Consider the following 16,025-nt stretch of genomic DNA (forward strand, 5'->3'; position numbering starts at 1 on the left):
AATTTTTCAATTAAGAAAAAAATCTAGTAGGATGTAGCCCAAATCAATAAAATAAAAAAAAAAATCGGCAAAAATAATATTTACTTGTTACAATAATATTGAATAGTCACAATATTGTAATTAAGCATTCAGTGTTTTCTTGATGATATTAGAGGCACCTGAATCATTGAGCTTTCCTTCTGTACAATAATCTGACAGTATGGTGTAATAATAATATTATACCTGACAGTATATTCCCACGAGACATGAAAGTGAAACCCGAATGCCCGAATCCCCGAATCTCGCGGTATCTCCAGCTGTCATCCCCATCCACTTCCTCATATGCCGTTTCCCTGTGTGTGCTGCAGGAGCAGGTTAACCATGTACTCACCACGAAGCTGCTAACATGCCAGCTTTCTGTTGCATGGTTTGGTGCTTTCCACTACTGTGTTTTCCTATAGCGATAGCCGACCCTGTGCCTGATGAGCAGTCCCGTCTCAGTCCGTGCAGTGGCAGCTCCAGTAGTTCTTGCAGGCACCGTGCACTCCATGCAAGTAGCACAGATGGACAGCTACTCCACTATGCCAACAACACCCACATAGAAGAGGACAACAACTTCTTCTGGTTCATCAAGAAATACCACAGGAAATACCAACCTGGGAGCCAGATATTTCAGGAGAAATACCAACTATACTTGGTAGCTGACCTAAAGTTTTTACAACATTCTTGTCTTGATGTTTTCTGGCGATCTCTGGTTTTCTTTTGGTTGTTTGAGAATTACAACACAAAAACAAGTGTTTGGAATGGAAATGAGTACTAATCTTAATTTATCGCATAACCTATACATAGTAATTGTTCCAGTTAAATGCAGCTAGGATAAAAGTATCAATGGGACTCTCCAGTGAGGAAGCCACATGTTGTTTACTTGGCTTCTGGAACCATGTTATAGTATGTTATAGCTTTTTGCAGTTAGTGAAGTAACCACACGGGGGCGATATATAACTATCCATCATTGTTAAACTCGTGTATGAGTTCTGACTGAACGTGTTACACATGAATGACCCATTAGGGGAAATTATTTATTTATTTATTTATTTAGATTTACTTTATAGACTTAAAGTTGAAAGTTATGCTGTCTGAAGCCTGACGTGTTAAGGTTTTATCATTTAAATCCACAACACTGACATGTGTGATGGGATCAATAAGGATTTGACTATTGTATATATTGAATATGAGTACAACTATACTGTACCCTCCTTACACATGTTCAGTAAAAACGGATTTGATCTACCAAGAGAAGAACATAAGTTGCTGAAATATATATAAAATTGATTGGAGAATCCTTGGAATTATTTTCAAAACAAGCAGTTTATTAAAGAAATCATTACATTCATCAGAAAGCAAGAATGCACAGCAACAAGCTTACAAAGAGCTTTTGCCAAATTATAGACATCTTCTCATTTACTTATTCATAGGACAATTGAATATGCTTGCCACAATTAGACTTACAAATCATAAGAATGGTTGTAAGGGAAAACCAAAAAGTAAAAAAAAAAAACTAGTAGTATAGCATAATCAAATTATCAAACTCACCGAAATTGTTCAACAATCCACTGGTGAACATGGGTGGTGGGAACTACACCAGAGCAAAAGTGGTAATTCATATTTATATAATGATGATGCTTTTTTCATCATCACTTGCAAATAAGCTTAAAGATTGTCCTTGGTTGTGGTGGTAATCATTCGTTTTTTTAACTTGGTTCTGGAACTACTCTATCAAAATAATCTCCAATGTGAGTTGCATCCAATAACTAACTGTAGTGTCACAGGTTACATACCCTAAAATAGAACCAATCCCTGTTTCCATTTTAATTATGAGCATTTCATTCAAGTTTTGACATAAAACAGATCTTCCACATTTGCTAAATCCTACATTATACTGCTCTTTACTGAGTAAACCTTTGCAATGCTGATTAAAAAAAGCCATAAATATTTATTGAAAGCTGATCTTATATGTATATCATGAAAGCGGCCGTGTTTTCCTAATTCACATTTGGCTTAATCAGAAATGACTAGATCACACTAGCTTTGCCACAAAGAGATCCCAGCTCCCATGAGGTTAACCAAAAAGCACAATTTAATGTGTTTACTTGTGCAAAATGCTGTGTCAGCAACAGTTCCGCTTAAAATAAAATTAACCTTCGCCAGCAAATTCTGTTCTAAATATATCTATCAAATATAAGTGAAAATAGCAGCTTTTATATTTCATTATAAAACAAATGTGTGCTTCACTAAACATATGTATGTGCCTAAAATCATTTTTGCTCCTTTTTCTTTCAGAAAAGCTTAGAAAGACACAAGTATCTGAACAGTTTTGCTTACTCTTCAAGTACGTCCATGGACGCACATTATGGAATTAATCAGTTTTCGGACTTACCAGTTGACGAGTTCATTAGTAAGTTATATAATAAAATATCCTTTGTATGCAGGTATATTTGCTTATTATTTATTGTCTGGCTGTTACGTTTCCCAATAACTATTAGTATTAATTGTTATTAAATAGTACTGGCATTAATTCTAGGTTAAGTAGGAAACTTTTTTATCTTTCTATTTAGGTACTTATTTGAAAAGCTACCCAAGGAGGTATCAGACTTACGTTAAGACTATTAAGTCTTCTACATCAGAAGGTTCCTTACCATTGAGGTTTGACTGGAGAGACAAAAATGTTGTTATGAGAGTGAAGAATCAAATGAATGTAAGTTTCATAAGTAATACAACTTTTACAAAAAATAATGCTTTACAGCTTTGAAGTACCTGCAATTTCATATAATAGTATTTGATCAGCCTCAAGATAATTGTTTGATATATGTTCTTCAGTTAATATTTTATGCTGGATGAGAGAAACACTGAAACGCATAGCAAGTATGAGAGAGCAGGACCATGGTGGCCAGATAAAATCATGGTAGTATAAAATCTGTCTGATATAAATGTATTAATACTATTGTATTATAGAAAAATAGGTAAGAAATGTGTGTAGTTTGTGACACAAAAACTACACAGCACTTAGTCAATCCAATGGTCAGAATGCTGGCAATTATATAATTAGCAAAACATAGAAACAAATGTAATACATTTTAAGTATGATGTGATATATTTATATATTTATCCAAGACCATCAAATAAAATCTGAAATGTTAGAAACAAGAGTTGTACAGCAGGTGACAGCAGAGAATCAGAGACCTAAACTCATGCTGTAACACATTCTTCTGTTTAAAGGCAAACTGCTACTTTTTATCAGTTGATTTTTCTGAGCCTTATCTGTTAACGTAGACTTTATCTTAAAGAAGATCTCAAGCATTTTGGTTTATGTATGCTTAGATGACAAAACTATGCCGAAATCCATCCCGTCGGATGACTGTAGTTTATTTTTGTATTGGTTTTTGTTTCAGTGTGGCGCCTGTTGGGCCTTTAGTGTAGTCGGGGCAGTGGAATCTGCTTATGCAATCAAAGGACATCAACCTTTGGAACTCAGTGTACAGCAGGTCATTGACTGTTCCTATATGGACGGAGGCTGCAACGGTGGATCTACTGTCAGTGCTTTAAAATGGTTAAACCAGGTTGTGTTTCTTTTGCTATTTCATTCGTATAAATGTATACATACACATGCATATATTGTATATATACAAGATCGAATGTATGTATATTTGTAGAAGCTAGAAAACTAGACAAAGGAATTTAACAAAGTACAGGTTACTGGCATTTTCCTTTGAAAGGACATTCCCTGAATTTTGAGGAAGAGGTTCAGGCAGAGGTGATGATCATCAATATAATAAAGAATTCCAAGAATCTTTATCCTAAGAGTATATACAGTATATATACAGTAAGGCTTGTGTTCTTCACATTCAGCAAGTTCTGTGTTGGTATACCAATTGTAATTGTGCATACTCATATACATACAAATGGCATATAAACAATTGGTAATTGTGTAACATCATTACCACAAACTTCTAAAAATAAAGGATGTATATCTGGCTGTCTTATAGATTTTCAGAACAATTTCACACTGTTAACATAATATCTTTGGCCTTAAATTTAACATCATTTGCTGCAAGAGATTCACAATTTCATAAATGGATGGTCAATTGACATAAGGACTTCGAATAAATACCAGAATCTTAAACCTTTATATAAACACGTTAGGCTTGCTTTTCAACTTGATTTGAAATATACAGTATGTGTGTAAAAATATACAAACAAATCATCATCATTGACACGCAAACCATAGCATAATGAGGTCAAACATCTTAAATGGTAGCTTGTCATGACAAAATCTAAACATCTGCAATTATAATTATTATTATTATCATTAATAATCTTTCATCATTGGAAGGCAATATACAGTCATGTGAAAAAGAAAGTATACCGTCTATAGTTTTACATATCAGTACAATCATTTGTTCCTTAGTAGGTCTAAAAATTAGGTTAATACAACCTCAGATGAACAACACATGGAATATTACACTGTGTCATGATTTATTCAACAAAAGTAAAGCCAAAATGGAGAAGCCATGTATGGAAAAATGAAGTACACATTATGATTCAACAGTTTGTAGAATCACCTTTAGCGGCAATAACTTGAAGTAATTGTTTTCCGTATGACTCGCACGTTCATAGATGTTTGTCGGCATTTGTTAATGCCTAGCTTTCTTAAGGTTCTGTCATAGCATTTCAGTCGGGTTGTGGTCTGGACTTGGACTGGACCATTGCAACACTTTTTTTCCCACCCATTCTGTTGTAGATTTGATGGTGTGCTTTGGGTCATTGTCCTGGTGAATGACCCAGTTTTGTCCAAGCTTTAGCTCTAGAATATATTGGTATACAGAAGAGTTCATGGTTGACTCAATGTTTGCAAGGTTTCCAGGTCCTGTGGCTGCCAAACAAACCCAAGTCATCGCCCCTCCACCACGGTGCTTGACAGTTGGTATGAGGTGTGTGTGCTGATATGCTGTGTTTGGTTTTTGCCAAGCGTGGCACTGTGTATTATGGCCAAGAATCTCCACTTTGGTCTTGTCTGTCCAAAGGACATTGTTCCAGAAGTCTTGTGGTTTGTTCAAATGCATTTTTGCAAACCTAAGCCGTGATGCCATATTCTTTTTAGAGCGGCAACCCTTCCAAAAAAACATATTTGTTCAGTCTTTTGTAAACTGTACTGTCATGAACTGTAACATTTAACATGCTAACTGAGGCCTGTAGAGTCTGAGATGTAACTCTTGTTTTTTTTGTAATTTCTCTGAGCATTGCATGGTCTCACCTTGGGGTGAATTTGCTGAGACATCCACTCATGTTTTCCACTTTTGAATAATCTTTCTCACTGTAGAATGATGGCTTTAAAATTGTTTGGAAATGGCCTTATAACCCTTCCCAGAATGATGGGCAGCAAACATTGTTTCTCTAAGATCATTGATGTCTTTCCTCCTTGGAATTGTGTTAACATACACCTGAATGCTCCAGACAACCAAACTGCAAAAATTTCAGCTTTTATAGAGGTTGTCACACTTGCTGATGATCAATATATCAAGGGGGTTTGATTAGCAGCACCTGTCCGCTACTTAGCATCTTAATTCCTATGGAAGCAGTAAGGGTGTACTTAGTTTTTTCACACATGGCTTCTTCATTTTGGCTTTATGTTTGTTGAATAAATCATGACATGTCATGTGTTGCTGTTCATCTGAGGTTGTATTTACCACATTTTTAGACCTGCTAAGGAACAGATGATATGTTATGTCATTATATGTAAAAGCATAGAATTCAAAGAAGCCCTATATTTTTTATGATTACATATTGGTATAGAGTTTACTGCTACCTGGTAAGTGGGTTTATTACATGAAAGTCAGAGATGATGTACAAAAATAGATGTAAAAATTCAGGAGAAATAGTTAGGTCCTCAGGAGATATGAACCCCAAAGTAATGATCGGGCTACAGAAAGTTTTTTTATTTTTTTTATTTTTTTATTATTGCAAGCTTCAAATAGAAGATGCACTAAACTCCTGATTCCAAAAACCAAAACATTTGTTGCTTGTTCTGTGTTACCTTAGACCCAGACAAAACTAGTGCACGCATCAGAATATGCGTTCAAGGCAAAAGATGGATTCTGTCATTATTTTCCCTGCACTGAATTTGGAGTTTCAATAAAAGGATATGAAGCATATGACTTCAGGTAAATATTTTGATATATTATATGCACTATATTAATGTAAATGTGTGGTTAGGGATATGGTTATTCTATTTTATTCTGTGGACTATAGTGTAGAAAATTAATAGTAAACTGTACTTTATAGGCTTTTTTGTAAATGCTATAAAATGACTACATTTTTGTTTGCACACAAGTGTAAAATTGTACATTAAATGTATTTTATGAAATTGGTTGCAAAGCTTTTACAGCGAATTAGTTTATGTCTTATAAAAATTACTACAAATATACCAGTTTGAAATGAGAGGATTAGTTTAAAATTGGTCTTATCGTCATAACAACAAATAGAATGCCCTTGATGACTGTACCATTCCATTTATTGCTGTGTTGATAACCACACTTTCTAAACTTAACACCAGAATCCCTCTTTTTTACACATGACCCTAGTGGTGTTTCTAGAGTTAAATTATACCCCTGGCATTCACCAGTGCTCTGAGCAACTTTTAACAAACTATTATATGTTTTTCCCTTATTTGTTATTTTTAACTCATTTACAGTTGTATTGAGATTGTGCCACCAAAAGCCCAGAACATCCCGAAACTAGTGCCGGATATGATTTAGGGTTTGGGAATTGAAACTGGCCTTGGCACCTCAAGGGCTTCACAGGAGAGTGGCTGCCTGCTGAATACATGCAGAGATGCAAACTTCAGCTGCCTACAGTTTTATATTGTGCAGCCGCATATATCCAGCAGGTGGAGGCACACTAAAGGATTTATCTGACACCTGAAAGGAGTAAATGGTGATTGTAATGTGCAATTGAACACTGGCCTACTGAAAATTTCCTTGGTTTAACCAATCGCCTTATGTGATTCAATATTTTTTTTTCAGACACAATCACGGAGACGCTCATTTCATAACCTGTACCCAAGACAATCATACAATACTAAATCACTTCAACTCACGCGCAAAATAATCACTAATGGCTCCTCTCCTTGTATAACAACAACAGTGCCACTCATAGTACAGGCTCGTGTGACCTCATGTTACGTCACCCTGCAGGGTTATATAGTGTAAAAGTGCATGACCTCATTGCAATATGAAAAGCACCTTACGGCTAGATTTCCACTTGGTTTTTTTTTTGCTAAAAACGCCCATAAAAACGCCAATAGCGCCACCTGGCGTTTTTTTAGTGAAAAACGGCTGCAGCCAGATATTAGCTGTTCTTCAATAGGAAATCGCAAAATGCCATTTCCACTTGGCGTTTTTCTGTTTGGCGTTTTTTCAGTCCTCTTTGGCGTTTTTCTGCTTTTTTGGGCTCTGTGGCAGTTTTTCAAAATCGCAGCATGTTGACACTCTGGCGTTTTTTGCAAGAAATCTTGGCGTTTTTCTCCAATAGAAGTCTATGGGAGAGAAAAAACGCCATGAGGCTAGGTTTCCACTTGGGTTTTTTTAGCTAAAAACGCCTATAAAAACGCCAATAGCGCCACCTGGCGTTTTTTTGTGAAAAACGCATGCAGCCAGATGTTAGCTGTAATTCAATAGGAAATCGCAAAATGCCATTTCCACTTGGCGTTTTTCTGTTTGGCGTTTTTTTAGTCCTCTTTGGCGTTTTTCTGCTTTTTTGGGCTCTGTGGCAGTTTTTCAAAACTGCAGCATGTTGACACTCTGGCGTTTTTTGCAAGAAATCTTGGCTTTTTTTCTCCAATAGAAGTCTATGGGAGAGAAAAAACGCCATGAAAAAGCCATGTGGGTTTATTGCCTTGGCGTTTTTTATGGCGTTTTTTCCACAGTTACAATGCAGAGGATGGACCCAGTATCTGTGTGTCCTACGAGAAATAGGCTGAAAACAAACAGTTTCACACAAAACAAAGTCCTGGACTGGTTCATATTGAATTTTACACCATTTGGAACAAACATGCCATTACAAACAAACATACGCGACCGGATCCTGCGTGCCAAAAGCAACAGCAAACAATTTGCACCATCATTTGGGGCCAATCTTCCCAGAGGAGCAGACATTCGGAATAAAGCATGCCTTACAAACCACAGAAAAGAGACAAAAGGGTCTACCAAGTAAATGACATCAGGAGAGGGCAGATACTTGCCATTTATCCTAATCCCTTTTAGCTGGGTGAAACTTCTAACTTGTAAAGGCTGGAAAAACTGCCTAAGGTCAAAAAAAGCAATTTCCACAGAAAGGCTAAAACGCCAGAAAAAACTGCAGAAAAAACGCCAAAACGCAGGTAAATGCAGCGGCAGTTTTCTTGGCAGTTTTCCTGGCGTTTTTCATCAAGAAAAAAACGCCGGACAAAAACCCAAGTGGAAACCTAGCCTGAAAAAGCCATGTGGGTTTATTGCCTTGGCGTTTTTTATGGCGTTTTTTCCACAGTTACAATGCAGAGGATGGACCCAGTATCTGTGTGTCCTACGAGAAATAGGCTGAAAACAAACAGTTTCACACAAAACAAAGTCCTAGACTGGTTCATATTGAATTTTACACCATTTGGAACAAACATGCCATTACAAACAAACATACCCAACGCATCAACTGGATCCTGCGTGCCAAAAGCAACAGCAAACAATTTGCACCATCATTTGGGGCCAATCTTCCCAGAGGAGCAGACATTCGGAATAAAGCATGCCTTACAAACCACAGAAAAGAGACAAAAGGGTCTACCAAGTAAATGACATCAGTAGAGGGCAGATACTTGCCATTTATCCTAATCCCTTTTAGCTGGGTGAAACTTCTAACTTGTAAAGGCTGGAAAAACTGCCTAAGGTCAAAAAAAGCAATTTCCACAGAAAGGCTAAAACGCCAGAAAAAACTCCAGAAAAAAACGCCAAAACGCAGGTAAATGCAGTGGCAGTTTTCTTGGCGTTTTTCTTGGCGTTTTTCATCAAGAAAAAAACGCAGGACAAAAACCCAAGTGGAAACCTAGCCTACTTGTAGTGTAAAAAGCTACCCTTTTTACCTGTGGTGTAAAAAAAAGAAGTGGTTTAAAAAAACAAGTTTATTATCTTAAACTAGATAATAATTCATGATACTAGCCTACAAGATATAACATTTAATGACTCTATTTTATTTATAATGTTAAATTACTTATATAGTGCAATTTTCCATCTCAAACAAAAGTGGTTAATTCATTTCTGCATTTTTTAAACTAATAAATCTCTCTCTTTGTTCAGTTATTGTGAAGAGGAAATGATGAAGAACCTCATTAATTTTGGGCCTTTGGCTGTAATAGTCGATGCAGTCAGTTGGCAGGATTACCTTGGCGGTGTAATACAGCACCACTGTTCCAGTGGACATCCAAATCATGCAGTACTCGTGATTGGTTATGATAAAACAGGTAAATAAGAAGTACATTACCTGTGTATAAAAATGGGCCATAGGGGCCTCAAATTTGTTTTCAAGGAGCAATGAAGCATGCTTTTTTGCCTCACTGGCCCTCTCCCTGTTTCTACCCAGTATTTAAATGATTTTAGTTTTACACTAACATGCAGACAGAACTATATTATATGTTTCTTGTTACGTTATTGTTCAGGAGTGCTGGGTGCCTCGTAGAGTTGAGTTCAGAAGTAGACAGAGTGCCACTCATTCCATGCTCTGGTGCTTGCTAGACAGGCTAGGGTAAGTAGTGGATTTAGAGGGACGAGCTGGGAGAACGTCATCACATTATAACAGAATTATTGGCAGATATGTTTTTCCGTCATTGGTATAGAAACTCCCCAAATTTGGGCGGACAGCATTCAGGGTTGGTTTTGGGGTGCCAGATATCCACTGCGTGTACTAGTAACTATCAATTTCAATGCAGCGAGGACATCACCGTATGCAGCTTCTGTAGGTATTCCTTTATGTATATTTGTGTGTAATGGTATGTCTGCATGTGTGGGAACGCATGTGTCATGATTCCACCCTTCATGTCTGTTTTATATCATGTGTTTTATCCCTTGCAACCTCTAGAGGCCAACCTTCTGAGTGTAGAACCTGGGACTAAGTACTATGGCAGCTAAACCTGATTACCTGGGTGTAGCCATGCCCTTAAATACCTGCTGTGCCTTCCAGTTGAGGTCTTTGCATTGTGGTGTGTGCCGCTCTGTTCTCACTCTGTGTTTGGGTCCCGCATCCTGTTCGCATCAAATGTGTTGTGACCCAGCTGGGTTCGACTCTGCACTTTGGGTCCTGATTTGGCCTGCTGTTTGAGATCTTTTGTTACTGACCTGGCTTGCTTGACTATGTCTTCTTGTGCCCTGCCAGAGGGCTTCCTGCTGTGTGCCCTGGGTCCTGTCCATGGACTTTCCAAGCCATGGGTCTATTATCTGAAGTCTGTATCCAGTCTGTTACGAGGTCTCCTGTTTGAAGTCCTTATTCAGTTTGTGACAAGGTCGCCTATTTGAAGTCTGTATTGTCTGTTACAAGGTCCACTATCTGAAGTCTGTATCATGCTGTGGTGCATTTGGCGTTATGCTTTTATCACACTTGTAAACCAGTCCTGTGATACCTGTTCTGTCAGCACCCTCCAATACATACTGCTTGTCTGTACCTACCTATCCATTGTTATGCATCGTGGGTTACAAACAGATATAATATATATATAACATATATATATATAACAAATATACTATGTTTTAGGATGGATGGCATATATTTGTGTGTGACGGAGTGCATAGTATGTACTGTATGTGTGTAAATGCTTGTCTCTGTAATTGGATGCCTACCCCTTTCCCAGTTGTATTATGTTTCCTTCCTTTTCTCTAACCAAATATACTTATTTATACATTTATTTTTTTATATCCCTACTTACTTGCTTTGGGCAAAGGGGGGCATCTGGCACTCTATTAGGGAGGAAAAGTACATTATTGCATCACTAAATATGGCACAAGCAACATAATTGCAAACATTTATTTTGGTTGATTTATTGGCTTATTTCATTTTTACAGGTGACATTCCTTACTGGATAGTGCAAAACTCTTGGGGTACATTATGGGGAGCTGAGGGATATGTGTTTATTAAAATGGGTGAAAATATATGTGGTAAGTTTCACACATCTTTTACTATCCCATTTAATTATAAGACCAATCAGCATCTTTATAAAATTGTAAATTGCTAATCTGGCTCAGAATTTTGATAAAAGTAGTAATGAATTTAGGTTCCCCACACAGGCTTCTGCGGTACATCTCTTTGCTCCCACATTGAAAAACCTGGAGGTGCAAAGCCACCTACTTCATGACCAGGCTGCAGCCCCATTCACCTCTACTTCTACCATATTTAGGTGTATTTACTAAAGCAGGAGTTGATAGGATAATTGTGGTGTGAATCCACTGAATTCATTATGCATCATGAAGGGCCATCCCTGGCAAATTTCTTCTATAACAAGAGCTGATCTGGCCCTGCATAAAGCATAGTTCAGTTACTAAGATGCCACTTAAAAAGTTGCTGATTTAATAACAAATTATGTAGGGCCAATCCATTCTTCTAGCAAAAGTAGATCACCGGGGTTGGTCCTACATAATGTATGGTGAATTTGATGATTTGAACCCCCAACTCCTCTACAAACTCTCCTGCTGGCATTCTTTTGTTCACAGGGATCGCCGATTTTGTGTCCTTTCCGCTGATGTAATGACATTATGAACTAACCATCATACAAGATTCAGCTTGAGTACCCAAGAGGAAGAATCATCAGACATTTTCATCTGACATTGTGTTTATTGCAAAAGTTAATGAGGTTTGAGTGATTCTCTAAAATCCAAATTTTTTTATATTTTTTATATATCAGTTTATTATTTGTTTTATATATATATATATATATATATATATATATATATATATATATATATATATATATATAAAATTTGATTGGGAAGAAAGAGGCTTGACTGCTAATTCTAAATGTTATTTAAATTTTCTTGTACCACTATCCAGTAGACTAATTGTTTCAAGGAGACAAAGTATGAATGTTAAATAAATTAGTATTTCAAATATCAGCTAATATATATTATTATAGTAATTTGACCTGAAAACACAATTGTTTAGATATTGTTCAGCTATACGTTGTAAATAAAACACTTTGTAATATGTTTTCCATGGCATGGTGGTGTATTGGTTGGTTGTAGCTTGTCCGTTCTGGTTTTGTCATTTCCCTTGAACATATCTGTTGTAAGAAGCGCTGTGTAAATTGTTGGCGCTATATAAATAAAAGATTAATAATAACAAACTTGATCTGGTGCTGGAACTGGGCTCTACCAGCACCCCAAAATATCACAATTAAAGTCGCTCAGCACTCCAGTAGTTTAGTGAGGTGTGTTTAATTCAACAAGGGCAATGTTTCGACATTATGGTCTCGATGAAGACCTTAAGGTCGAAATGTTGCCCTTGTTGTTGACACCTCACTAAACACACCTCACTAAACTACTGGAGTGCTGAGCGACCTTATTTGTGATAAGATATTTTAAGAAAAAATCAAATGATTAATATGCAGCAACCTTAAAACATTATATTATGCAAAAAAATAGTTTAAAATACGGTTTAAAAGTGACATGACCCTACAGGTGTTGCACTTAGGGCAATTTTTGGTGTGTTCTTATGTTTCCTTTTTCTTTTAGTTTTTGTTTTCTCTTAATGGTTTACTACGTCATTTCCCTACCCATGCTGGTACTTTTGGCAAATAAGGTGTCAGATTTTTACTTACACCTGAGAAAGCAACTGCCCATCAATCTGCAATCAAATAAAGAACATTAGAATAAAATTAATAAAGAACACATTTAAGCAAATATTGTTTTACATTCCAATCTAGAAATATATGGGAGTCATCCACAGACCCTGCTATTGTGTTATAAAACACGGAGAATTGTGATGTCCAAACCTCCTGTTGTGCAACAAAATCCTTCGGTTCTAAGACGCAAAAGTAATCAAAGTTGCTTAACTCTTTGAGCCCTTCTGTCTCAGTGAATTGTATGGAAGCCTTTCTTATTAACATATTGACGTATCTAGTTGAGCCATGGGACTGCAAATTCCTCAAATGTTTAGCAACTAAACCAGGGGCAAAGGATCTGTTTCTAACAACTGTATCGAAAGGGAGCTGAAAATTAAGTTCTGGTAATTTAGAGTGCGGTTCCGCTAGATGGATAGGTAGGGCTTTGGATTCGGTGATGTTTATTTTAAAGTAATTTCCTATAATTTTGAAAAGGTTGGGGAGGGAGGTTGGAGGAGACAACAATGCCAGCACATGCCGCCACCTCATCCAGCACTATCCCCCACCAACGATGTTGACAGCTACTTCAGTACCGCTACGGAAATCATAATTTTTTAATGGTTTCTGTAACACTTTAAACTGGTAGTTTAAGCCTTCAGCAAAACTTCCTGAAATATAACCAATAACGCTCCAAGAAGTACACAGTACTAGATTATTAAATTTGCTTCTCACAGGAAATTTAAATCCACATGGGTAGGATTTGTAGGGGACATATTGATATCTGAGGTTATGTTCAAATATAAAGGTTGAAGTTGAACAGTAACGTAGAGGTCCTTTCATCCTTTTATGTCCATAAGTTGCCAACTCTGGCTTCATCCATGCCATCATCATAAAATCCCACAATACAGGCTGGGTGGGAGTACAGGGAAGGGGTTGGAGCACCAACAATATTCATGGTGTTTCTAAAGAAAATAAATTAAATAAGACATAATTTAAAGCAGTGTTTCTCAACTGGATATTTCAAGAGACCCACAGGTGAAAAACATGTAATGGTGGGCATGACATGTGCTGAAAAGCAGAAAAGTAAAGAGTACTATCCTGCAAATTCTGTCTTGTGGACACCAGGAAAATCCATGAGTTACTGGTGTAAAGTTTTATTTGTTAAATAAGTAACTGCAGGTAAGAAACTGTGACCTTTTATCATGCAAATAGATTATTAAGGGATTTCTTGGAAAACTTAAGCTGTACGCAAACAATATTGGACGTGTGTACGTGGATTGTTTGAAGCAGCTGAAAAATGATATGGAAGGTGATTCCAGGACCTGGATATGGATATTCCAACCTGGATATGGGGCCATGGGGTGAATACTGCATCTCCTTGTTGATACAGTTTATGTAAAAACTGGGTTCATTTGTTGTAAGGGTTCCATCCCTTGTCTTAATAAAGTATTATTTTGAATTCCATTATATCCCTTTGTTATGTGTTGTCATGTCCACAAACGGGACCCTAACTTACCTCTTCAGGGCCCCCGACAGGCACAGGGTTTGGGCAGGCACATTCTAGTGATGGTGGGGTCCTATACATCAGGTCCACAAATGGGATCCTCTAGTTTGCCGGAGCTCCCCTCTTCCTCTGCTGAGGCCCCCCGCATCTTTAGGGGCGGGCAGAGAGGTTTTGGGGCCAACTCTACATTTTCAGGATCGTATGCTTGCCCACACCATAATGGCAGTGTACATCCCTAATGTTAGTAGGACCCAGTTGTGGGGGGAGTCTGCTACCATAGGCAGCACAGTAGTGAAGGAGGGCTTAATGGGCTGTCTTGCCATCCCTCCATCCTCTCCAGGTCAATGCCAAAGGGGAGGAGTCACCTCGTTTTGACCTCAGCAGCACTATAAAGATAGAAAATATCTTCAAGTCAGCGCTCAGTAGTTCTGTTTCCTCTGCTACAGTGAGCTTCTTATGCTTTGTTATGGTTATATTCCTTGTTGCTTTGATTTTGTCCTTTACCTGATTAACCGTGTAAGAACCTTGCTGCCTGTCTACTGACCTCTGCCTAGTTTGCCATGTAGGAACCTTGCTGCCTGCCGTGGATTTCATCTATCCTCTTAGCCCTCGTGCTTCTGCTGCTTCTCACAAGTCTCTTCATCCTACCAGTATCTATGGTCAGTGGTGTTCTATTAGTGGTGCCTCCGGTCTACCATCTTCTATATCTACAGAACTCTTTCTGTCTTTTAAATAGCAAATTACAAAGCTTACTTCATGTATGTGTATATATACCGATCAGCCATAACATTATGACCACTGACAGCTGAAGTGAATAACACTTAACACACTCGCTGACTTGGAGAACACATGGCACCAGGATGCATTCATCTCGCAACTTACAGGACATACCACAGCACACCTTCAGAGGTCTAGTGGAGTCCATGACTCGACAGGCTCTGGTGGCAAAAGGGAGACCTACACATTGTCATGGCTGATCGGTGTAAATTCAAGGGGTATGACAAGACTAAAACTGACAGACTAAGACAAACTGATACATTAGGTAGAGAGGGCCCTGCTCACATGCTTACAGTTTTACTTGGTTTCCACAAATGTCAAGCAAATGAAAAACAGCACACAATACACTGAAACTACATATTTTTAATAAGGTAAAATTTACAAGACAGTTTATTACACAAATAATAATATAACATTTCAGTTAAAATGTTTAAATAATGGAATAAGTTGTTAATTGTAATTATTTTGTATTTTTTGTATACAGTAAGAATTTAAGTTACAGCAGATATATATATATCATTTTATATTTCTTATTTGTATAGTCAAGTTTATATACATACAACCCTGCATATTTTATGTGTCATGAAAACATTTATAAATATACATGCATTTATCTAAACAATAAACAATAAACAGTAAACAATACCTGCGTAGAAAATTTGAGGTACAAGTGTCCTCTTCAACAACTCTATCTATGTACCAAGGAATACTGAAAAATGAAAACCAAACAATCTGTGTAATAGTAAGCCAATTTTGATTAATGTGACAGGTTTTCAAAAAGTCGCCAAACCCACTTTCAATGTTGATAGTGGTGTATTCTAGCCTTGGTCAACTAAGGGAAGAAGTTACGTGGAGGGGAGCAGGTTATAGAGTTTCCTGGTA

At 37.3% G+C, this 16,025-nt stretch overlaps 1 protein-coding gene across 2 annotated transcripts; it reads left to right on the plus strand.

Annotated features, from left to right (window-relative positions):
• Positions 1-325: 325 nt before the first annotated feature.
• On the plus strand, positions 326-11,968 carry CTSO (cathepsin O). Of its 2 annotated transcripts, XM_053460376.1 has the most exons (8): positions 326-676; positions 2,320-2,434; positions 2,595-2,734; positions 3,429-3,596; positions 6,076-6,197; positions 9,357-9,520; positions 11,112-11,204; positions 11,757-11,968. In XM_053460376.1, the coding sequence occupies exons 1-8, from the start codon at positions 386-388 to the stop codon at positions 11,789-11,791; spliced, it is 1,128 nt and encodes a 375-aa protein (XP_053316351.1). In that variant the 5' UTR covers positions 326-385; the 3' UTR covers positions 11,792-11,968. The 2 variants fall into 2 exon arrangements, with proteins under 2 accessions (XP_053316351.1, XP_053316357.1); XM_053460382.1 differs by lacking the exons at positions 11,112-11,204; positions 11,757-11,968 and adding an exon at positions 9,716-9,954.
• Positions 11,969-16,025: the final 4,057 nt, after the last annotated feature.

This window comes from Spea bombifrons, chromosome 1 (genome assembly GCF_027358695.1).
Source record: "Spea bombifrons isolate aSpeBom1 chromosome 1, aSpeBom1.2.pri, whole genome shotgun sequence".
Classification (NCBI taxonomy): Eukaryota; Metazoa; Chordata; class Amphibia; order Anura; family Pelobatidae; genus Spea; species Spea bombifrons.